Genomic DNA, 23914 nt, shown 5'->3' with positions numbered 1-23914 from the left:
GATTATTGATTGGTTTGCGCAAAAGTTATAGTTATAGCGTTTACAAAATGGGGGATAGTTTTGTAGCATTTTTATTAATATATATATTTTTTTTTTTACTAGTAATGGCGGCGATCAGCGATTTTATAGGGAAAGACAATCGGTGACAGGCTCAGTAGGAAGCACAGGGAGAGGTTTGTTTACACAGACCTCTCCTCGTTCTTTAGCTCTGTGACCCGATCGCGGGACACCAGCGGCGATCAGGTCTGCTGGTCCCGCGGTCACGGTCACGGAGCTCAGGACCCATGGCTGGGCACTTAAAAAGTAACGGACAGGTACATGCTTGTGCCCAGCCGTGCCATTCTGCCGACGTATATGTGCAGGAGGTGGTCCTTAAGTGGTTAAACGTTTTTCATATTGGATTTCTTTAAAGCAAATCATTTTTTGGGTTTTTTGTTTGTTTTTTTAATACCTTTTTTTCCATATTGTATAGAGCACTTCTGGCTTCGGACACATAGACAATGGCATAACTAGGCAATTCCCATAAGCGAGTGGGATATTCAGCCAAGTCGCACTGACATACAGCTTTGAAATTTGATTTTCTTAGTCCCCGGTCACACCAAATCGGACTTTGAAAGACCAATGCTGCTGTTTTAATAGTAATGATAGACCGCATCCTATAATATATATATATATATATATATATATATATATATATATATATATATATATATATATATATATATATATATATAATTAGTTTTACTTTTGCTCATCGGTCCACTTTAATTTTTATAACAAACTCCTCACTAGAAATTCAAAATTCCCATTTAAGAATACATTTTTATTTTTATTTATTTTTTTAGATTGAGTATGTAATGTTTCACTTTAATGCAGACTTTTGCATGTATACTAATATAATTCTGTTCAGCTGTTTACACAAAACCAGAGATCAGACTCTAGAAATAAGAAGCAGTCAGCTGCTACTAAAAAAGCACAAGAAACACCAGCAGAACCCGAAGTTGAAACGCATCTGCAAAATCAAGAGGAACAAGGTAAGAATATTATGAACAATTCTCCTTTATTGTGTCAGTGATGAATGTGCGGGTAGATTGGGTAGATGATTTCACTGTATCCCGCAGCAATGAAATTCAGATGGGTGCTGAACTCGGTTCTTAATGAAAGAATAATGTTTCTTGCATATCCGTTCCTCATCTGTTAGACATTGATTGCCTATTCTTTTAATCATTCCAGATCTACCAGAGCTTGAGGCTGCTGCAGTGACAGATGTAAGCTCCAACTACAACGAAGAGCCCTCAGAAATGCCTGAATTGGCAGGCATTGACCAGACAGTTGACCAAGAAAGCAGCCTGGTACAAGAGGTGAGGAGTAATTATTTTTTTTCAAATAACGTTTTATTCACCATCAGTGAAAACAGAGGTATATAAACAGTACAGAAGTGCAATAAAAGACAAACACATATAGAGCTATGCAAAAGTAAATATAGATATGTGACAGGCAGCAACGGAGCACAGGCATGTGCAATAGAGTCCAGTAGTTCGGGCGATGGAGTGTCACGGGGCGGGAGGCACCAAAAGTCAGCCATCCACCCCATAACCCCCACGACCCAGTACGTGCTGCCATGTGGCCCAAACCAGACACAAAATGCATAGCAAATGAGAATCGCTATAAAAACAGGAGAGATGAGAAAGAAAAACAGAGAAAGGGGAAAGAAAAGAAAGAAAAGAAAGAGAAGAAAGTGCCAGAAATCCAGGTCGTCATACCTCAACCATTTCACCTCTAGTCTTCCCGCAGCCGCCATCTCTCCCATACTCGGTCAAATTCCTCCAGCCTGTCCCTCACTCTGGCCGTCATCTTCTCCATTAATTCCACATCCTTAATCCTGGAGTAGAGGGCCTCCATAGATGGGGCCAGTCGACTCTTCCAGTTAAGGGCTATTAGACAACGGGCTGCAGTAAGGATATGCCGCAGGAGCTGCCGGGACGGCTTAGCCATCCGCGGTTGGGACAGGCCAAAGAGATAAAACTTGGGCGTAAACGGGATAGGCACCTCAAATACCCGGCCAAGGAGCTGTTGGGTTGATGTCCAGAATGGGGCTATCAAAGGGCAAGCCCAATATATATGAAATAGGGTACCCCTGTCCTGTAGACAGCGCCAGCATCGATCAGAGGCAGAGGGATAGATTTTGTGGAGCACGGCTGGGGTCTGGTACCAGTGGTAGAGAATTTTATAAAAATTTTCCTTGTAAAGTGTACACAAGGAGGATTTGGCCGCCTGCCTCCACACCCCCTGCCAAGCTTCGAGGGGGAATTCCTCACCCAGCTCTCTTTCCCATCTCAGCATATACTTGTGCTTGCCCTTTGTGGGAAAGTGGTGCGCGTTAAGAATGCGTTATATATCTGATATCATTCCCCGACGGTTCCGTCCCTCGAGTATGATCAGTTCAAAGGGGGTGGGCGGGGAAAATTGGAGTCTCGGAGCTATTGTTTGCGCAAAATGTCTGATCTGTAGATAACTGTAGAACGTCCATTGGGGGAGGTCGTGTTTAGTCTGTAGGTCCGAGAAAGACAGCAGTTTTCTCGATCTGGGGTCCACTAGATGTCCCAGATGAAATAGACCCCGGGACGCCCAGGGCCAAGACATCTGGTGAGTAAGGCCGTCCGGGAGTTTAGGGTTACAAAGAAACGAGGTTAGCAAGGACGCCTCCGAGTGGAGCCTGTGTTCCCGGGAGATTTTCCTCCAGAGCTGATTAAGCTGGACCATCGGCCCCAGTAGGCGATTCGTATCAACCTGTGTTTCCGTGCCCCAGAGCAGGCTATTCGGGTGCATCGGGGCCAACCATAGCTTCTCTATCTCCGACCACTTGTTGTATGACCACTGCGTGTACCATGAGACTATAGCCCGTAACTGCGTCGCTTGGTAGTACCTAACCAGGTCGGGGAACGCCAGACCCCCGTCCGAGCGCGAGGCAATCATGACGGAGGCGGGAACCCGATGTTTTTTATAGTTCCATAGGAACTTCAATAAGTCCCTCTGGAGCATACGGAGGTGCGCGTAAGGGATCGGGATTGGGAGCGTCTGGAATAAGTAAAGAAGTTTGGGGAGGATCACCATTTTAATAGACGCGAGCCGCCCTAAGAGCGATATTTGGTGAGCCTTCCATTTATGGAGAAGTGCCCTGATCTCCCTATAGAGGGGGGGGAAGTTGGCCTGGTAGAGGGTATGGAAGGAGGGGGTAATGAGAACCCCCAAGTATTTAAGAGAGGATTTCTCCCATCTGTAGGGAAACACCGCTCGTAAGTGAGCCTCTTCCGTCGCTGGCATATTAATCGGGAGGGCCACTGATTTGGAGGCATTGATTTTGTAACCCGAGATCTCCCCGTATCGCTGCAGCTCCGCACTCAGGATGGGCAGGGATGTCCTAGGCTGAGTCAGGGTGAGGATGACATCGTCAGCGAATAAAGATATTTTAAATTCCCTATCCCGAACTAAAATGCCCCTGATATCTGGATTGCTTCTAATGGCCTCCGCCAGGGGCTCCACACAGAGAGCAAACAGCAAAGGAGAAAGGGGGCAGCCCTGGCGGGTGCCATTGGCAATAGAGAAGGTTGGAGACGCAGCATACGGAGTTTTAACTTGCGAGGTGGGGGTGGTATAGAGGTGCCGTATTGCTTGCATGAAAGGACCCTGAAATCCCATGTGGCGTAAAGTCGCCATCATGAAAGGCCAGCTCAGGCGGCCAAATGCCTTTTCTGCGTCTAAACTCAGGGCCAGGGAGGGGAGAGCAGTCTTATTAGCTACGTCTATTAGGTCAATGACTTTCCTAGTGTTATCACCCGCCTGTCTGTAAGCTACAAAGCCCACCTGGTCCTTATGGATCAGAGCCGGAAGAATCGCGTTAAGGCGATTCGCTAGAATTTTTGTAAAAATTTTCAAATCTGAATTCAATAGAGCAATAGGCCTGTAGCTGGCACAGAGAGTCGGGTCCTTATCTGGCTTCGGAATGACAGAGATAAAGGAGGCCAGCATCTCAGTCGGGGCCGGGGTGCGCGCTAGGAAGGAGTTGAACATCTTGGTCATGTAGGGACTCAGGATAGGTAGGAATGTCTTATAATACTCGTATGGGAATCCGTCAGGGCCCGGGGATTTGTGAGCCGGGAGCGCTTTTACAGTCTCTAGCAGTTCCTCATCTGTAATTTGGGCGTTAAGGTCGTGAAGGTCCGAATCCTTCAGTCGGGGCAGTGTCATGTTTTCCAGGTAACTATTAATGCGGGCAGTCAATGCGGGGGAGGGTGGATTATGGGGTATATCCTGCTTGTTATAGAGATCAGTGTAAAAGGCCGCAAACGTGTCCGCGATGGCCTGTGGATGAGACAAAAGGTCCCCTTTATTGGTTTTGATTTGGGAAGGCGTAGAAGCTTGTGTTTGATCAGCCAGTTTCCTAGCCAACAGGGTCTGTGCTTTATTCCCCTTATCATAATAGAGCTGTCGCAGACGGACAAGCGCCTTCTCCACTGATCCCAGAGCAAGATCCCTTAGAGTCATTCTCGTCTGTACAATTTTCTTAATCAGTGTCAGGGAAGGGGCTCCTTGGAGCTTAGCCTCGAGGGTCTTCAATCGACCTTCAGCCAGCAGCCTGGCGGCCTGTGCGTCTCTCTTCAGTGCCGAGGAGAGGGCAAGGCAGCGACCCCGTATAACGGCTTTGTGGGCAGCCCACAAGGTGGGGGGGGTAACGTCTGGAGTATCATTTTCAGCGAAATACAGTTGGAGTGAAGACTCCAGCTCCGCTTTGGACGGGAGATGCTGCAATAGGTAGTTATTCAGTCGCCAGTTGCAAGGCTTGCGAAGCGGGACCCCAATGTCTAGCGTCATGGTTATCGGGGCGTGGTCAGACCAGGAAATAGGTAGGATGTGTGCGGAGCGGACAGCCCTCAACGTGTGATTGTTTACAAAAAAGTGGTCAATGCGTGAGTGAGTGCGGTGGGGGGCCGAGTAGAACGTATATTGGCGGGCCTGGGGGTGCAGGGTTCGCCAAACGTCAAATAAGGCTCGTCTTCTGGTGATCTGGCGGAACAACTTAGAGTCCCTCAGGACTCTGGGCTGGGGCGCCTGCGGATTTCCCACATGGCGATCCTGTGGGACTGACGGAGCAAGGTTGAAGTCCCCCCCTATCACCAGAAGCTCGGAGTGTGTTCTAAAAAGGCGGGACAAAACTCCGGACAGGAAACGGTGCTGGCGTGCGTTAGGGGCATAAAGGGCACACAGGGTGAGGGCCTGCGTGTGCCAGGTACCTCGGAGTATGACATAGTGGCCCTGTGGATCTAGGTATGTCGACGTGCACGTAAAGGGGGAACCCTTCCGGACAAGTATAGCCACCCCCGCCCGCTTGCGTGTACTGAAGGCCTGAAAAGCCTGGGGGAAATGTCTAGAGGCAAACTTAAAGGAATCGCCCCGGTTAAAGTGAGTTTCCTGGACCATCACTATGTCCGCCCCGGATTGCCGAAATTCCCGAAGCGCAAGATGGCGTTTTTTGTTGGAGTTTAGCCCATGGACATTGAGCGACAGTATCTTAGCCATAGTCAGGGGGGTGGTCGGGGATAGTCATACTTAGCTGAGACCGATGAAGAGAAGAGTGTCCCGGGGAGAGAGGCGACCGTCGGGGAAGGACTGGCGACCAAGACGACTTCTTAGCGATATCCACACAGAGGGCGGGGTAGAGAGAAGATCTAGAAAAGAAAGAAAAGAGAGAAACATAGACAAAGAACATAACTAGCATTAGCTGTAACATACGCTAGGTCCGGATGCCCTACAGGGACACCGAGCCTAAACGGTTCCAATAGGTCTCCTGGCCCGGAAACGCCAAAAAAAAGGGGGGGGGGGGCCGGGCAGGTAGACACCAACAGTTAATAGTCTCTGAAGGAACCAAGGGGTGGAATGAACCACGGGGGGGATCAGTAACCTGGGAGTCGAACTGCTCTCGGACTCTACCTAGGCCAGCCCTAGGTAAAAGACAGTTCCAAGTAGAAACCTTGTAAAGCTCAGGCCCTCGGGGGAGGGAATGGGGAGCAAACCCTATGTGGGGAAAAAAAAGTGAGAGAGAGCACTCCGGGGAGGGCAAAAAAGGAGGAAACCGGGTCAAAAATAAACTGCAGGGAGTTCCACCGGCGGGGGAATCCGTGTCATTTGTGCGTAGGCGGTCTGCGATCCGGATCCGGTCCTCTGTGTCTCTTGGCCGAGGGTACCTTCTGCCAGAGCACCGGCAGAGGTGGCGGGAAGGCTATCAAGTCCCAGGCCGGGAGTTTAGGGACAGGTATGCCCAGGGTGTCACAAAAGGAGTCGAGGTCCTCCGGAAAGCGAAGGGAGGCCGATTTCCCTTGATGTCTGGCTGTGAGGCAGAAGGGGAAACCCCATCTGTATGGCATGTTCCTGTCTTGCAAAGTGCGGAGGAGAGGCTGCAGCATCCGACGTTTTTGGAGGGTTATCCAGGAGAGGTCCGGGTACACCTGGATCGGGGCGTTATCAAACATGAGGTTGCGAATTGATCGGGATTTAGACATAATGTCTTCCTTGAGGGGGAAGGAGTGTATCCTGCAAACAACATCTCTTGGTTTGAAAGCAGGGCCTTTAGGACGTAGGGCCCGGTGTGCTCTGTCCATCTCAATATGTTTGGCCGGGTCCTCTCCCAGCATTTCGTTAAATAGCGTTTGCAGGGAAATCTGTAGGTCCTCGGGTCCATCCGTCTCCGGGAGTCCCCGAACACGAATGTTGTTCCTGCGACCCCTATTATCGAGGTCCTCTACATGGCGCTGCATGTCCCGCAGGAGGAGGCGGTGATCCGAGTTCTCCAGTTGGGTCCGGTGTACAGCCATTTTAGTCTCCTGAATCTCTTCCTCCGCCATCTCGACCCTTTTAGCTAGGTGTTTAAGGCCAGCATGCAGAGTCTGGATTTCAGCTCGGCAGGTGGCTTTCACGTCCGCCACCAGTTGTTTAAAGTCATCCTTAGTTGGGATAGCGGTCAAATATGCGTGCCAGGGGGGGTGTCCATCCCCATGTCGCTCCGTGGGGGAGCGGGGACTCGAAGGACGTTGGGGGGGACGGTGGGGGGAGCCTCCCTGCGGGGGTCCCGAGGCCGTGGAGGGGGGCCAGGGGGACAAGGGGTGTCCGTGGTCCGGCCAGGATGTAGCATGGGGAGAGAGAGTCATAGGGTCCGGAGAGGCCCCTTGGGACCGTGGGGAGCGGGGATGGGCTACCTGGGCATAAGAAAGACGGCCGGTGTCCTGGCCTCTGACTGCGCTGGATTCCCGGGAGCGGGGCTGCCTCTGGGCCTTGGGGGGAGCGAGTGGCCTCAAGGCATCTTGGGGCCCCACATCAGAGAGGGGGAGAGCTGCTGCTACCGCTCGGCTGGGGAGGCCATGGGGGTCTCCTGTAGCGCCTGAAGAAACGGGGGTAGGGGACCCTCTCATCTCTGGGTCCGAGGCCGTCCGCAACAGACGGGGGAATGCTTCTGAGCATTGCGTGGAGGGCAGGTGGGGCTGCAGAATGGCAGTGTAAGTCCCTGGAGAGGTGGGGGAGGAGGCGTGGGGGGGAGGCTGTTCACTCACCCCTTGTGCTGATGCAGCAAGCAGAGGCTCCTGATGGGCCCTCCAGCCATCCCAGGATCCCGTGTGGCCAGGAAGGTAAAGAGGCTCCGTGTGCCTGCGCTGGGCCTCCAGGCTTGCAGGCTTCACGCCGTCCGCGCGGCCTAGGCCGGATCGCGGCACGCTCACACCCGCGGCCTGGCTACGGCCGGAATCACACGGGGGGTGTCCCAGATCTTCCATCTCCCAGGGGGGGTCCACGGCAGACGGGTGCAGGTGCACCGCTCGGCGTTCGCTCATCAGCGGCGGCGGCGGTGGGAGGTCCCGCGGCAACGCGGTCGAGTCGTCCGGCGCCATCTTGCGGCCTTCGCCCGGCGGGAGCACGGGCGGCTGGAAGTATGATTTCAGGGAGGATGACGGACCCGGGGGTGGCTGGGATGATCCCCGGGCAGACGAGGACCTGGTGGCTCGCGATCTCCCCATCGCGCGGTGCTGTAAAACCCCCGAAATAGGCCGTTGTAGCGCTGGGCTGGAGGAGAGCTCTCACTCACAGCGTCCTTCCAGCTCGGCTTCCGGTCACGCCCCCCGGAGTAATTATTTTTAATATTTGAGGTCCAAAGGAGAGGTTACCTATGTTTCACATTCAGCGTGTACATCGGAATTCAGTGTGTATCATCTGTTGAAGTACAGGGGGTTGCCTGTGTTACTAAGGCTGACCATATAAATGACCTGCTCTTTTTTTGTGGTCAAATATGTTTTTATTAAACCATTTTAGATATGACATTACATGTTACAAGAATAAAAGAGGAAAATAATACAAATATTCGTCCCAAGGAGGATTCTCCAAAAGAGAGTGAACAGTCAGATACAAATATCATCTGTGCAGCTAAATGGGGTACAGATAGGCCTCTAGAACTGAAGGGGAGGCCATAAATGTGAAGTACCAACAAGATAAAAAGAGAACTTATCAGTAGCTAATGTAAAAAGAAACAAAAAAGGAGTTGAAAACACACACACACCTTGAAAAGGGTGTGTGTTTGGGTGGGGGGTTGGGTAAAAAAAGTAAAAAGCAAACCGCAAGTGGTACCAAGACTCCTCCGCTCAAGAAAATTAGGGAGAGTAGTATTCAAAGACATAAACACCAAGGGAAAAACAAAAAAGGGGAGGGGGGTTCGAAAAGGGGTTAGATATAAAGTGAGGAGAGCTTGGAAATCTGAAGAATCACTATAAGCTCGCCGACTTGCTCTTCTATTTTTTTATTTTATTTTTTTTAACTGCTTTCCGTCTACCCTATAGCAGTTTTACTGCTACAGGGCGGCAGCTGTGTGCTGGGATCACATATATTTCAGACATCCATGTGCAGGGGGCAAACGCACGTCGCCAGCAGGCACCCGCCAATCATCGGCAATACACAGATAAAGAAGGCATATCTCGGTTCTGACAGGGGGAGAAGGAATGGATTCTGTGTTCCTACAAGGCAGGGACTAGACTCCATTACTTCCCCTAGTAACTGCATGCTGCTTTTAACACACAAACACTGGCTAGGCACGCAGTTAACCCATTGATAGTTCTAGATGTTAACCTCTTACCAGCGAGTGTCATTAGTACAGTGACAGTGCAAATTTTTAGTACTGATCACTATATTGGTGTCACTGGTCCAGACAAAGTGTCAAAATGTCCACCGCAATATCACAGTCCCGCTGTAAGTCGCTGATTGCTGCCATTACTAGTATAAAAAAAAAATACATAAATATATGACATATTGTTTAATGTTTACGTAAATGAATCATTATATGCTTATTGGGGTTTTTTTACAATTTTTTTTTTATTTTTTTTTTTTTTTTTTTTATTGTACGTGTTTTATAGCAGAAAGTAAAAAATATTGTTTGTTTTTTTGTTTGTTTGATTTTTGTTTATAGCGCAAAAAAAAAAAAAACACAGAGATGATCAAATACCAACAAAAGAAAACTCTATTTGTGGGAAAAGGGGACATAAGTGTTTGGGTACAGTGTCACGCAACCGCCCAATTTTCAGTTAAAATAATGCAGTGCCGTACGGCAAACAATGGCCTGGTCATGAAGGGGGGTAAATGTTCCAGAGGTCAAGTGGTTAAAGTAATGAATGACCGCAAATACAGAACTGCAAGTTATGAAAAGTTAGATTATAGACATAGGAAACCACGCCAAACTTTGTTATTCACCTTTTAAAATACATCTTCCTCATGCATATTTTGACACTACCGATCTGTGTTGGGAGTCAAAATGCGGACTCTTGCACCTCCCTATTGGCCAGTAAAGCTGCTCAGCAGAATGATAAGAGGCATAGAAGGGGTATATACCAATACTGTTAGGAAGTGACAACATTTGCATTTGAGTGCAGCCTGAAATTCAGAGCCTCATAGGTGCTGAAACATAATGTTGAAAGGTACATTTAAATGCCTGCTCGACATTTGATGATCAGCTAACTAAGTTGAACAGCAAGACGGGTATCCTTTAAAAAAAAAAAAATCTTGAATTTGCATTATTTTCTTATAATTATCACATCCTCAGGAGCCAGCAGAGAGTACTGAAGACACTGATGAGCACCAATGGACCAAAAGGACACAGAAGATGCTAAACTTCTTAAGAGTAAGAATCAACTTTCATCAGATGAGTAAATATGAATGTGTTATGTTTAAAGGTACATTTTACTATTCGGCTGTAAAGTGTAGTTCCTGGGCTGAAGATGGTCAACAGATGTCACCTCTCCCCTGCTGCTGACAGTTATCTATTTTCCATGTGTAAAAATGTAGATTTGAGGCACCTGGAGTCTTTTTGTGCTGCATTGAAGCCCACAACAAGATATGTTTTAACAGAGAAGTATGTTTTTTTTATTTTATTTTAGTTTCATACTTGCCTATGTGGTTGGCGCATCAGACCGATGCTCTGTCCCCCTCCGTCTCTGCACTGAGAACTGAGCTACCGAACATCGCTGATGGCTCAGTTTTCACAGATCCCCCAGAGGATACCTCGACTGATGGCAGTGATGTTAGCGGAGAGCGGCTTTCAGACCGCTCTCCGCTGAAAACGGGTCACAGGAGTGCAAAACTAATTGCACTCCTGTGACCCAGAGGAGAAGCCCAGCCCAAAAAGCTCAGGCTGGACTTCTCCTTTAATTCGGGTCAAAACTACATTGATCCAAAAAGGTTTAGGTATCGGACTACTTTCTGAAACTTAGAAAGCATTTGGTAAGGTCAGAGAGAATTGTCGCCATATGCGTTTCATACTTGTGTAATATGTGTTAAAATTACCATTTATGGTCTCCATCTGAAGCCCCTGTGACAAGGTGACAACACAAGAGCACAAGTGAGAGACAAGTACACAGAATTTTAATATAATAATATAATGCAATATAGTGGCCCTTTGTTTGCCTTTATCCAGCCCTTGCAGCACTATTCATCCCACTAATACAAGATACTTTTCTGACACCAACAATGGGGCACTATTCCTCCCACTGACACCAACAATGGAGCACTATTCCTCCCACTGACACCAACAATGGGGTACAGTTCCTCCCCCTAATACCAAAGATGGGGCACTGATTATTCCCACTGATGCAATAAATAAATTCTATTCCCGCTGGCCAGATGTGGCCCTTTGTTTGCCTTTATCCAGCCCTTGCAGCACTATTCATCCCACTAATACAAGTTGCTGTTCTGACGCCAACAATGGGACATAATTCCTGCCACTGACAACAACAATGGGGTACTATTCCTCCCACTGACACCAACAAGCTTGCACTACTCCTCCCACTGACACCAACAAGCTTGCACTATTCCTCCCACTGACAACAACAATGGGGTACTATTCCTCCCACTGACAACAACAATGGGGTACTATTCCTCCCACTGACACCAACAAGCTTGCACTACTCCTCCCACTGACACCAACAAGCTTGCACTATTCCTCCCACTGACACCAACAAGCTTGCACTATTCCTCCAACTGACACCAACAATGGGGTACTATTCCTCTCCCTAATACCAAACATGGGACACTATTTCCTCCCACTGACACCAACAATGGGGCACTATTCCTCCCACTGACACCAACAATGGGGTACTATTCCTCTCCCTAATACCAAACATGGGACACTATTTGCTCCCACTGACACCAACAATGGGGCACTATTCCTCCCACTGACACCAACAATGGGGCACTATTCCTCCCACTGACACCAACAATGGGGTACTATTCCTCTCCCTAATACCAAAGATGGGACACTATTTACACCCACTGAAGCAAGAAAAAAAAATGATATTCCTGTTGGCCACAGTCCAGCCCCCCTGAAGTCTATAGAACAGGAAACTGGCTCTTTGTTTAGGAAGTTTGGAGACCCCTGCTCTAGATGAAGGCAAACTCCAAGCCTGCAGATCTCTTCAATACTTTTATGTGACTGCTAACAACCTGCCAGTATGTTGTCGTATTTGCTTTTTTTCCTGCCTGATCTTCGGTTTCTTCCACAGAAAATGAACCAGTCTGGAATCACCTCATTTAGTTTGAATAAAATGTGTGAGAGCAATAAGAAGAAGCAGGCATCTGCTAAGTTCTACAGCCTCTTGGTGCTAAAGAATCAGAATGCTGTCAGGATGGCACAGAACTCTCCGTATAGTGATATAATTGTCACCCCAGGCCCCAAATTCCACGGCCACTGACTTCTCTGCAACCATATGCTTCATGGTTCCTAATATACATGTTTTGTTTTTTTGTGGTCTCGTATGTTTTCAGTATTGTTATTTAAGTTAACATATATTTTGTTGACCCCTCTGCAGCACCAGAGTCGTTTTCATGTTGTGTCTATCAAATTTCTTTAAAGTGTCTAAAAAGCAATGATTTAGTCTGAGTGTTTATTTTTTTATGTAATATTGTGGGTTAACGGGTTAAGTATTGCAAAAGTATAGTTCACCTAGTACTGGGCAAAAGTTGCCATCATCCCTTTATATTGTCACATCTTGTATCTCCTCTTAGTGGGACTTTTCCAAGGCAACCACAAATATTCAAGCTCTTAATTGTATAAAAACATATATTTTATTAGGATTATGTTAAAAAGATAAAAATTAAATAGTAACCACTTCGAACCCAGTCCTATTTCTGATATGTGGTGTTTACAAGTAAATATCAGTATTTTTTGCTAGAAAATTACTTGGAACCCCCAAACATTAAATATATATATATATATATATATATATATATATATATATTTTTTTTTAGCAGAGACCCTAGAGAATGAAATGGCGGTCATTGCAATATTTCATGTCACACTGTATTTGCGCAGCGGTCTTTCAAATGCAATTTTTTACGAAAAAGTACACTTTAAAAACTAAACCGTAAAGTTAGCCTAATTTTTTTGTATAATGTGAAAGATGATATTACACGGAGTAAATAGATACCTAACATGTCATGCTTTAAAATTGCGCACACTTGTGGAATGGCGACAAAACAACGGTACTTAAAAATCTGCATAGGCAACGCTTTAAAAAAAATTAATGGTTACCTGTTTAGAGTTACAGAGAAGGTCTTTCACTAGAATTATTGCTCTCACTCTAACGATCGTGGCAATACCTCACATGTGTGATTTGAGCACTGTTTACATTTGCGGGCGCGTCTTGCATATTCGTTTTCTTTGGCGCACAAGCAAGGAGGGGTGGGGCACTTTACCTTTTTTGGGGTTGGTTTTATTTATTTTTTATTTTTTTTTTACACTGTCCTTTTAAAAAAATTATTCTGATCAATTTTATTGCTGTCGCAAGGAATGTAAACATCCCTTGTGAGAGTAATAGGCAGGTACTCTTTGTAGATGGATGGATTGGGGCTCTAAAAGATGCCAAACCCTCCTCTGCACTCCAAAGTATTTAAAACACCAAGATCAGTGTTTTTTAAAAAAAATGGGACTGTTGGCTGCTGAGTAAACCGTAAGTGACGTTGCTTTCCGGTTTCTACATCAGAGACCCGATCAAAGCTGAATCTGGCTTTGTCCGGGACTCCAGCCAGCCGGCGGACATGCTGGCTGGTGGCTTGGGTCTCCCGGTGGGACAGGAGATGCAGGTGGAGTGGCGGAAGGGGGGGAGGAGAATGTTGTAATAACCGTAGAGCACACACCTATGCTGAGATTACAGCTTATCTATTCACCATAGACCAGCGTCATCACTGAAAATACAGTCTATTCATTCACCAGAGACCGGTGACATCACTGAGAATGTATCCCTAACCAATTCACTAGAGACCATTGACATCACTAAGAATGCAGCCTATCCATTAACTAGACGCCGGTGACGTCACCAAGAATGCAGCCTATGCATTGACTAGAGAACGGTGACTTCACTAATACAGCCTATCCATTCACTAGAGACCGGTGACATCACCGAGAATGCAGCCTATCCATTCACTAGAGACCGGTGACATCACCGAGAATGCAGCCTATCCATTCACTAGAGACTGGTGACATCACCGAGAATGCAGCCTATCCATTCACTAGAGACATCACTGAGAATACAGCCTATCCATTCACTAAAGACCGGTGACATCACTGAGAATACAACCTATCCATTCACTAGAGACATCACTGAGAATGTATCCTATCCATTCACTAGAGAGCAGTGATATCACTGAGAATACGGCCTATCCAATCGCTAGAGAGTGGTGACATCACTGAGAATGCAGCCTATCCATTCACAGGAGACCAGTGAAATCACTGAGAATACAGCCTATCCATTCAATAGAGACTGGTGACATCACTGAGAATGCCGCCTATCCATTCACTAGAGACATCACTGAGAATGCCACCTATCCATTCACTAGAGAGCGGTGACATCACTGAGAATGCGGTTGGAAGCGTTTTATCCATAGGGCAGCTGGGCTTCAGTTTTCTATGTGCATAGTGCTCATCTCTCCTGTAGACGGCAGTGTAATCCTATGCTTTATTATCATCAAGTTGTGTCCCCCAGAGGACTCCGGTGAGTACAAAAATCCTATTCTGGCACAAGATGAGAATTCTGTTACTTTTAAAAACGTAAAAAAAAAAAAAATCTTGTTTCCATTATTTCACAAAGGGAAAAACCACAATAGGAAGCATTTACAATGATCTATGCTAAAACCAGATCCCGGATATTCAATAGGCTCTGTGTACCTACTATGTTTATTGCAAGCTCATACTCTACCTAGCAAACGTTACATATCTGTTGGTAGCGATAATCTCTGGGACCTACAGTTGGGATTTTAGAAACCAGTATTTGATTCTGATGTCTGTCTTGTATATGGCAAATCGGTAAGGCATTACAATGATTAAAACTGATGTGGGGGGGCTCTAATTGTCTTAATTATGCACTGGCATCTCATTGCTGATAAACTAGTGTATATCAAAAACCTGTAAAATACAAGTTTGGTATTCATAGTAATCTGATCTTGTGAGGAGAACTTTTTTTTACATTTTTTTTTATTTTTTTTTAATTTTTTAATCTTGGTTACAGTGGGAGTTAGAAAACTGGTATTTTTTTAAAATGCTGTAATACTTTATGGTGGACACCATAACAGACTATGTATACAGTCCCAAAGGTAATCTTATCCAAGAAAAACCTGCAGGCTGCCAGTGCTGTTGACATCTACAATTGCCCATTGCTTGGCTGTCATGCAGACCTGCTAGCTTCAGTACTTTGCGTCACTAACTCAGAAGTACGCAGAGTCAAGAAAAAAATGACATACACTTACCTTATATGTATACTTACTCTGGATCAGGAGTTCAGAATATTGAAGCTAAAGCACGTGAGGCAACTAGCATTGGCAGAGTTGTCTATATTGGCCTTTTTAAATGTATATTGGAATATTTTACTTGTGTTTTTTAGAGTGGGCTTGGAACCCATTTTTGTCCAGTGGTGAGATGATTGGAGCTTTGTGGCATGGCGCATTATCCTGCTGGAAGGAGCCATCAGAAGATGGGTACACTGTAGTCATAAAAGGATGGACATGGTCAGCAACAATACTCAGGTAGGCCGTGGTGTATAAATGATACTCAATTGGTAATAAGGGGCCCAATGTGTGCCCAAAAGAATATCCCCCCACACCATTACACCACCACCACCAGCCTGAACCGTTGATACAAGGCAGGATGGATCCATGCTTTCATGATGTTCACACCAAATTCCAACCCTGCCATCTGAATGTCACGGCTGAAATCGAGACTTATCAGACCAGGCAAGGTTTTTCCAATCTTCGATTGTCCAATTTTGGGGATCCTGTGCGAATTGTAGCCTCAGTTTTCTGTTCTTAGCTGACCGGAGTGGCACCCGGTGTGGTCCCATCTGCTTCAAGGTTCAGTGTGTTGTGCGTTCAGAGATGGTATTCTGCATACCTTGGTATGCCCGTTCTGGAACCAGTCTGCCCATTCTCTGACATCAACAAGGCATTTTCCTCCACACAACTGCCGCTCACTGGATATTTTCTCTTTTTTGGACCATTCTCTGTAAAGCGAAGAGATGGTTGTGTGTGAAAATCCCAGAAATACTCAGATCAGCCCGTCTGCCACCAACAATCATGCCATGTTCAAAGTCACTGAAATCCCCTTTCTTCCCCATTCTGATGCTCGACTTGAACTTCATCAAGTCGACTTCACCACGTCCAGATGCCTAAATGCATTTGCTGCCATGGGATTGGCCGATTACCAATTTGTGTTGCCAAGCAATTGAACAGGTGTACCTAATAATAAATTTGGCAAATCACATCCTTTTAAATGGATGAAATTTTTTTTAGGTGCTAAATAATAGGATTTTTATATACCGCTTACCTGTAAAATCCTTTTCTTGAGAGTACATCACGGGACACAGGAGCTTCATTACATAGTGGGTTATATAGGCACCACTGGTTAACCCCCAATTAAGGAGAATTCCTCCCCTATATAACCCCTCCCATATGGGAGGCACCTCAGTTTTGTAGCAAAGCGATAAGAAACCACGTAAAACCCAAGAGGGGCGGGAGCCCTGTGTCCCGTGATGTACGCTCAAGAAAAGCTGTATATAAAAATCCAATTTTCTTGATCATACATCATGGGACACAGGAGCTTCATTACATAGTGGGATGTCCCAAAGCAATGCTCAGTTTGAGGGGAGGGAGACACAGATCAGAATTATAGACCGCCAAGGACTGGAGGATCTAAACTGCAGCCTGCAGTACACTGCGCCCAAAGGCGATATCCTCTTGCCCTCTGACATCTACTTGATAAAATCTGGTGAATGTGTGGACTGATGATCAAGTTGCAGCCTTACAGATCTGAGCCAGGGAGGCCTGGTGATGCACTGCCCAAGAAGCACTTTATATCCCTCGTTAAGTGCGCTTTCACTTTAAAAGGAGGGATCTTCCCCTTTACACTATAGGCCTGAAAAATAACCTGTCTAATCCACCTTGAGAGAGTGGATTTTGATGCCGCCTGGCCCTTCCTAGGGCCTTCCGGCAAAATAAATAAGCAATCAGTTTTTCTTATCTGAGCAGTTGCCTGAAGATAGATACTGATTGCCCTAACCATATCTAAAGTGTGCAAAGATTCTTCTTCTGCGGACTGTGGGTCCGGAAAAAAGGATGGTAGGATTACATCTTGATTCAAATGGAATCCTGAAACCACCTTAGGCAGAAAGGACTTGTTGGGACGCATTACCACCCGGTCCTCATGAATAATTAGATAAGGTTCCAGCCAAGGATATGGCTATCAAGAAAACCAATTTTTTAGTCAAAAGAACTAATGAAGCCTGATGCAAAGGTTCAAATGGTTGCCCCTGCAAAGCCGAGAGAACCGAATTCAGATTCCATAAGCATAGCAGAGGTTTGACTGGCGGCCTTATCCGCATAGCCCCCCTGGATGAAAGCCCGCACAAGGTAATGTGATGCAAGTGGCTTCTGGAAAAACACTGACAAGGCCGAAATCTGCACCTTGATAGTGCTTACGGCCAAATTCATTTCTAGGCCTGACTGGAGGAAAGCCAAGATCCTGCTAGTGACATACTTTCTAGGATGCCATCCCCTGGGTTCACACCAGGAAACATATGCCTTGCAGATTTTGTAGTAAATAAGCCTGGAGGCCGGCTTTCTGGTATTGACCAGAGTAGAAAAGACCGGCCCCGAAAGCCCACGATCCCTCAGAATGTGGGTCTCAGCAGCCAAACCGTTAAACTCAGACTGTGTAAAGCAGGATGGTAAATTGGACCCTACGAGAGTAGATCTGGCCGGAGAGGGAGGATCCACGGCCTGTCTACTGCCAACTTCATGATCTCTGCGTACCAAGGTCGCCTGAGCCAAGCCGGGGCTACCAAAAGAACCGACTGTGTTTCCCTCTTGACTCTTCCCAGGAACCATGACCGAAGCGGGTACGGTGGGAAGGCATAAATCAGATTGTACTGATCCCAGGGAACTGTCAGAGCATCTGACCCCTGAGCAAGTACATCTCTTGTCCTTGACACGAATTTGTCCAGCTTTCTGTTGAATCTGGACGCAAACAGATCCACGTCTGGAGTGCCCCACCTGCGACATATGTTTCGAAACACGTCGGGGTGCAGAGCCCATTCTCCTGGGCACAACTGCTGGGGGGTCAGAAAATCCGCCTGCCAATTTTCCACTCCTGGAATGAAGACTGCAGAAAGGCATGAAACAAGCCTTTCTGCCCAGGCAAGTATGCGATTCACCTCTCTTTGTGTACCCAGACTCCTGGTGCCACCCTGGTGATTGATATAGGCCACTGCTGTGGCATTGTCGGACTGAACCCGAACAGGGAGACCCCGTAGTCTGTAAGACCAGTTTATGAGAGCCATATAAACTGCCCGGATCTCCAAGACATTTATGGGCAATAGCTTCTCGATCGCAGACCATTTCCCCTGCGAGCACGTCTCCTCCAACACTGCTCCCCAGCCTTCAGGCTGGCATCTGTAGTTATAATCTTCCATGGAAGAGGAAGAAAAGTTTTGCCTTTCAGCAGATTCTCGGTTTGTAGCCACCAAACGAGACTCTTGCGTGTCCCTGGGGATAGACACATAGGAAGATCCAAGGCCTGGGGCTTCCTGTTCCAAGCCGCAAGGATGCATCTTTGCAGAGGCCTTGAATGGAACGGCCTCAAAGGAGGCGACCATTTTCCCTAACAGTCTCATGCACAACCGAATGGGGGAAGATCTTCTGCCCAGAATTAGGCGCACCAGACCCCCTATAGCCAAGGCTTTTGGCCTTGGTAGAAACACCCCGCCCTGAGCGGTGTCGATGACCATGCCCAGATACTCCAACCTGGTAGCAGGCTGTAGGGACGACTTTTCTAGGTTTATAATCCAACCTAGGCGTTCCAGGTGTTCTAGCGTTCTGGTAACACTGTGGTTCAGGAGCGCTACTGTTTTCTCTATGAGAAGCAAATCGTCTAGATAAGCCATGATGGCTATACCCTGAGCTCTTAGGTTTGCCAAGAGAGGGTCTAGAATCTTTGTGAAGACTCGAGGAGCCGTAGCGAGACCGAACGGCAAGGCCACAAATTGAAAATGGCGCTGATCTACCGCGAACCTTAGATGCTTTTGGTGTGCGGAAAAAATTGGCACATAAAGATATGCATCCTTGATATCTATTCATGCCATAAACTCTCCCCCTTGCAGGGAGGAGACCACAGAGTGTATTGACTGCATTTGGAAGGACCGGATGCGTAAAAACAGGTTCAGATCCTTCAGATCCAGGATAGGTCTGACACCTCCATTTGGCTTTGGAATGGTGAAGAGATTCGAGTAAAAGCCTGAACCCTGTTCTTTTGGGTCCACTTCCACTATCACCCCCTGGTATAGTAAGTGATCTAAAGCCAGAAATATCGGTCTTTGCTTTACTGGATCCCTGGGGATCCTTGACCTTAGGAAGCGAGAAGGTGGAATCTCCTGAAACTCTAGCTTGTAGCCCAGAGATACCGAGGAGACTACCCACTTGTCCCGGGTCTCTTCCCGCCAGGCTTCTGCAAACTTCAGGAGCCTTCCCCCCCACTCGGCCGAGCGGGGGCGCCCCTTCACAAGGAAGCTTTTGGGCTCTGCTTGGCAGGCTTTCGCCCCCAAGTCTTTTTCTGCCCCTGGGCACGGCCTTTCCTGTAGAGGGAGGTTGGGAAGGCCATCGCCACTGCTTAGAGCTTGATGCTCCGGGAGAAAGAGAACGCCTAAATGATGGACGTTTGCTCTTATTGATTGGAAGGAGAGTAGATTTACCCCCTGAAATTTTTTGGACGAATTTGTCTAATTCTTCTCCAAATAAACGTTCCCCCTTAAACGGGAACCCAATCAAATGCTTCTTGCATGATAGCTCAGCTGCCAAATTTTTTAGCCATAGGGCCCTTTGCATGTGTACCAACAGGAGAGACAAACGAGATGCTTGTTGGACAGAATCCAAAATCGCATCAATTGTAAAACACAGAATTTGAGGTATTTCTGCATAATTCTCCACTTCCTCACTGGGAAGAAGGCCAAGCATCTGCTTAACTTGTTCCTTGAGGAACTGACACAACCCCACAGCTGCGACTGTAGGTTGCACTACAGCGCCAGTCATGGAAAAGGAGGCTTTCAATAATGTTTCCAGCTTCTTATCAGTTGGATCCTTAAATACCTGAGCATTATCCAAAGGACAGGTCAGGTTTCTATTCACACAAGAAACAGCCGCATCGACAGATGGGACCCCCCATTTCTTGGTGAAACTTTCCTCCAGAGAATAAAACATAGAAAACCTTTTAGGAGGAGCAAACAGTTTATCGGGATGTCCCCAATCCTCATACAACAATTTATCCATTAAGGGATGAATTGGAAAGGAAAAGGCAGTCTGTGGGATTTTCCTGACCCCCAGGGAAGAAACCGAGGATGTGGTGACCTCAGCAGCGGGCATTCTGAATGTGGTACGCACCAACTCAGTATAATATTGAACCTGTTTTCTGAGTGCCTGGGGGGAGTGGACTCTCTCCTCTTCCTCTGATTCATCCGACTGCTCATGATCCCTGTCCCAAGATAGGGATCTCTCCTCATTGTCAGAGGTGTCATCTGAGAGAGGAATCTCAGCAGAGGGAGGGGATCTACCCCTTTTTCTGCTATCTTTTAGGGAAGCTGAAATAAAATTCATGATTCTCCCTTCAAAACCCTCCAATGTAGCCTTAAGGGAGTCTTCAGTGACATGTACCGGGGCTGAAACATTAGGAGAGGCTGCAAAACCTGACAGGGGCACTGACTCATCCTGTGAGGCTGGCTCCAGTCTTGCAGGGGGGATGGTAATCTACAGGCATTTTTAGAAGCACTCCTAGACCTAGGTGGTGATTTAGCAGTGCCCTTTTTACCTCCCCCTGAGACCCTCTTACGAGGAGACATAGTCCTAAGCTACAAAGCAGAGGTACTAGTACAAAGTGCAATCACTGTTGTGCTCCAAGTCTCACAATAAATATATATGCTTAAACTGCACAACCTGATGCTGAGTAGGTGTCTTAGGTTTGCCTGGATCCAATCCCTTAGGATGCTTACTGCCCACAGCTCCTGTGTCTTCCACTTACAGCCCCCTGGCGCTCTGGGCTTTTTAAAATTGCCGCTCGGCGCCTGCGCAGTAAAGCGCTGTGTACGGCTCGCAACCACACCCCCCCTCCATTAGCATGGGAGCACGCTCAGCGCACGTGCACGAGGACTGCCGGTTGTCCAGGGGGGAAGGGGATCACCAACGGAGCCGCGCGGGACCCCTGTTTTACCTTATTGTGGCAGAGATTGCAGTGGAGACGTGAGTCATCTGGAAGAACCAGGCTTTACTGAGCGTGTGTATCTGAAAGGCATGCAAGTATGCATCAGGGTTCTCTTACTCCCTCTAGTGGTGGAAACCAGGTAAGTCATACAACTACTCAAATGAAGAAATCCATAATATATAATTTATATAGGATTAACTTCTCTTACCTGTCCTCGCCGCAGGAATTGCTGAAAACAGACAGATTCCAGCCTTCACCCATCACGGCGGGCAGAGTTGTGCCAACCTTCAGGATTTTTTGGGTTCCTTCTCAGAGGAACCTCTTACCTGGACCTTGTAAAAGACTCTGCCAGGAACTTTCGTGCCACTATGTAAATAGTACACCAAGTCTGGTTTTCCCAGAGCCCAGTCTTCCAATAGGAGAGGACTTGCAGGCAAAACCTTGTTTCTTCGGCTGACGAGGCCCAGGTACCATACCATCTTGGGAGTCAAAATATCGGCCCGAGATATGGATCCGGTTATCATAGCCCTTAGGCCCCCGCAGGGACCTGCACAGAGCTTTCTTCATAGCACATGTTTTATGTGACCAACCACCTTAGACACTGGCGAAAAAACCTGAGGTACCTCCCATATGGGAGGAGTTGTATAGGGGAGGAATTCTCCTTAATTGGGGGTTAACCAGTGTCCAATCACCAGAGGTGCCTATATAACCCACTATGTAATGAAGCTCCTGTGTCCCATGATGTATGATCAAGAAATGCATGCTACACAATCTATCACATAAAATACACTGTAAACTATTACATTTACAGGTACAAATATTTATTTCTCTTATATTCACCGACCGACACAGCTCCTCTCTTAGCCATTGGGTTGTTACGTCACCTTTAGGAGAATACTAGGCATTACATGTTATGTAAAACACAGAACTTTCCAGTTGCGCCCAAGGGGAGGTCCCTTGGGTAACAACCACACAGCCTGCCATGCAGTCATCAGTTTTATTTTGCCTAGTGAAGGAGAAAGACCAAGGAACCCTGACGGGGCCCATCGGTCTGTCTTTTTTTTCTGCAGAAACTTGTTTTTTTGCGCAAGATGATAGATCCTGTGATCTGCTATCAACAGCCGGCTGGGTGACAGGCTGGATAACCTTATCCTTGTAGTCTCCCCAGTCCGGCCATCGAGCGCGTGCAGACCAGAGCTCCGCGCTGGGTCGGCCACGCCGAAACCTCAGCTCCAGAGGTGGTCGGTGAGTTTTTATGCTCCGGGGCACACATATGACCAGGCTACTGATGTCTGCGTCAGTGTGCCGGGCCAGCAGCCACCCTGTACTGAACAGAGAGTGGGTCTGTAATGGAATGTCTCCCAGCTCTTCAGGACTGGTAAGTACAGCTCTCCCTGCCTCGGTGGGGCTGAGCAGATGGGCATTCCCTGGGAGGTCGAATCGGGGGTCCCTCACCTCCCTCACTTCTCTACCTGTCCCTATCTTCCCCCCCCCCTCCCTGTGGGGGATGCTGCATGTGGCTGCTGAGCGGTTTGTGTCATGTGCAAGGACTCTCTGGGGGGGGCTCTCACCTGTGGGGGGGGGCTGCGCTGGCTGGCTGTGTTCTGAGTCCTGTTTCCTCATGTCCCTGGAAGTGCCTGTGAGGCTGTGCCTGTGTCTCTTGCAGCAATGATCACCGCCATTTCTTTCTGCTCTGTCCCTCATGGTTTCAGTATCGGTGGCCATCTTAGGTGTGGGCAAGGGAAAGCATCCTGTGCTTCGGCAGCCGTTTTCCCTGTGATTTGTCCTTATACGGGCAGCCATTTTCTAGAAGCCTGAACACATTTTTCAGCTTTCTCTAGCGGCAACATGTGTCCCTGTGCTCCGGCGGCCATTTTCCCAGTGTTTTATGTCCTTATACTGGACGCTGGGAGGCCATTTCCTTTGAGCCTGAGCACATTGCAGAGTGGTTTCAGCACCATTAGCAGCAGCTTTCACTGTCACAGAGCGGATTCCTCTGCACCTGGGAGCCAACAGAGACTACAGGCACTACTTGCTGGGTAGCGTAGAACCTTTCAGAGTGGTAGTCCTGCGGGAAAGAGCCCCTCAGCCAGCAGCAGTAGGAGGGTGGGACTGTCACTGTCCTAAATCCCCTTCAGCTGGCAGACAGGGTAGGGTCAGCATGGCTTCAGAAACTGATGTTTCTTCCCCCGAAATCCAGGCAATTGCAACCGGTTCGCCTCCGGAATGTTCAGTCCCTTTGGACACCTTGTTGGTGGTCCTCAATTTGTTCGTTGCCAAGATGGAGGGAATGCATGGGCGCAAAGGTGCTAAAAAGCAGCCCATGCCCCCCGTCCTCTGGGGAGAGCTCTGATGCAGACTCGGGCCCTGCGGAGGCTGGTGACCCCTGTTCTGTCATTTCAGATGACACTGACCAGGACTGTGAGGACGAGTCCCTATCCGGGTCCGTGCACGACAAAGCGCTTGTTGGAGCACTTATCACAGCTGTGCGTGATACCCTGAAAATTCAGGAGCCAGCAGATCCCTCTGCTGATGTAGCAGTCCCTTTTGAGTCCCGTAAGCCAGCCCGTTCACCTAAGGTGTTCCCGTATCTGACTTATTTTGACA

General features: G+C 47.6%; 1 protein-coding gene across 2 annotated transcripts in view; it reads left to right on the top strand.

Annotated features, from left to right (window-relative positions):
* The window catches only part of RAD21L1 (RAD21 cohesin complex component like 1), a 57983-nt gene extending 45539 nt beyond the window's left edge, over nucleotides 1-12444 (top strand). The window contains exons 10-13 of one of the 2 annotated variants that reach the window (XM_077460434.1): nucleotides 911-1034; nucleotides 1234-1361; nucleotides 10127-10204; nucleotides 12081-12444. In XM_077460434.1, the coding sequence (XP_077316560.1) occupies nucleotides 911-1034; nucleotides 1234-1361; nucleotides 10127-10204; nucleotides 12081-12269 (519 nt within the window). In that variant the 3' untranslated portion in view covers nucleotides 12270-12444. The remainder of the gene's footprint in view (nucleotides 1-910; nucleotides 1035-1233; nucleotides 1362-10126; nucleotides 10205-12080) is intronic. The other variant, XM_077460435.1, reaches the window with a different exon arrangement.
* The last annotated feature ends 11470 nt before the right edge of the window (nucleotides 12445-23914 follow it).

The sequence above is a fragment of the Lithobates pipiens genome, unplaced genomic scaffold (assembly GCF_037356315.1).
Source record: "Lithobates pipiens isolate NorthernLeopardFrog02 unplaced genomic scaffold, aLitPip1_a1.2 Scaffold_28, whole genome shotgun sequence".
NCBI classification, from domain to species: Eukaryota; Metazoa; Chordata; class Amphibia; order Anura; family Ranidae; genus Lithobates; species Lithobates pipiens.
Note: the sequence above shows the minus strand (reverse complement) of the source record. Positions and strands in the feature narration are given on the sequence as shown.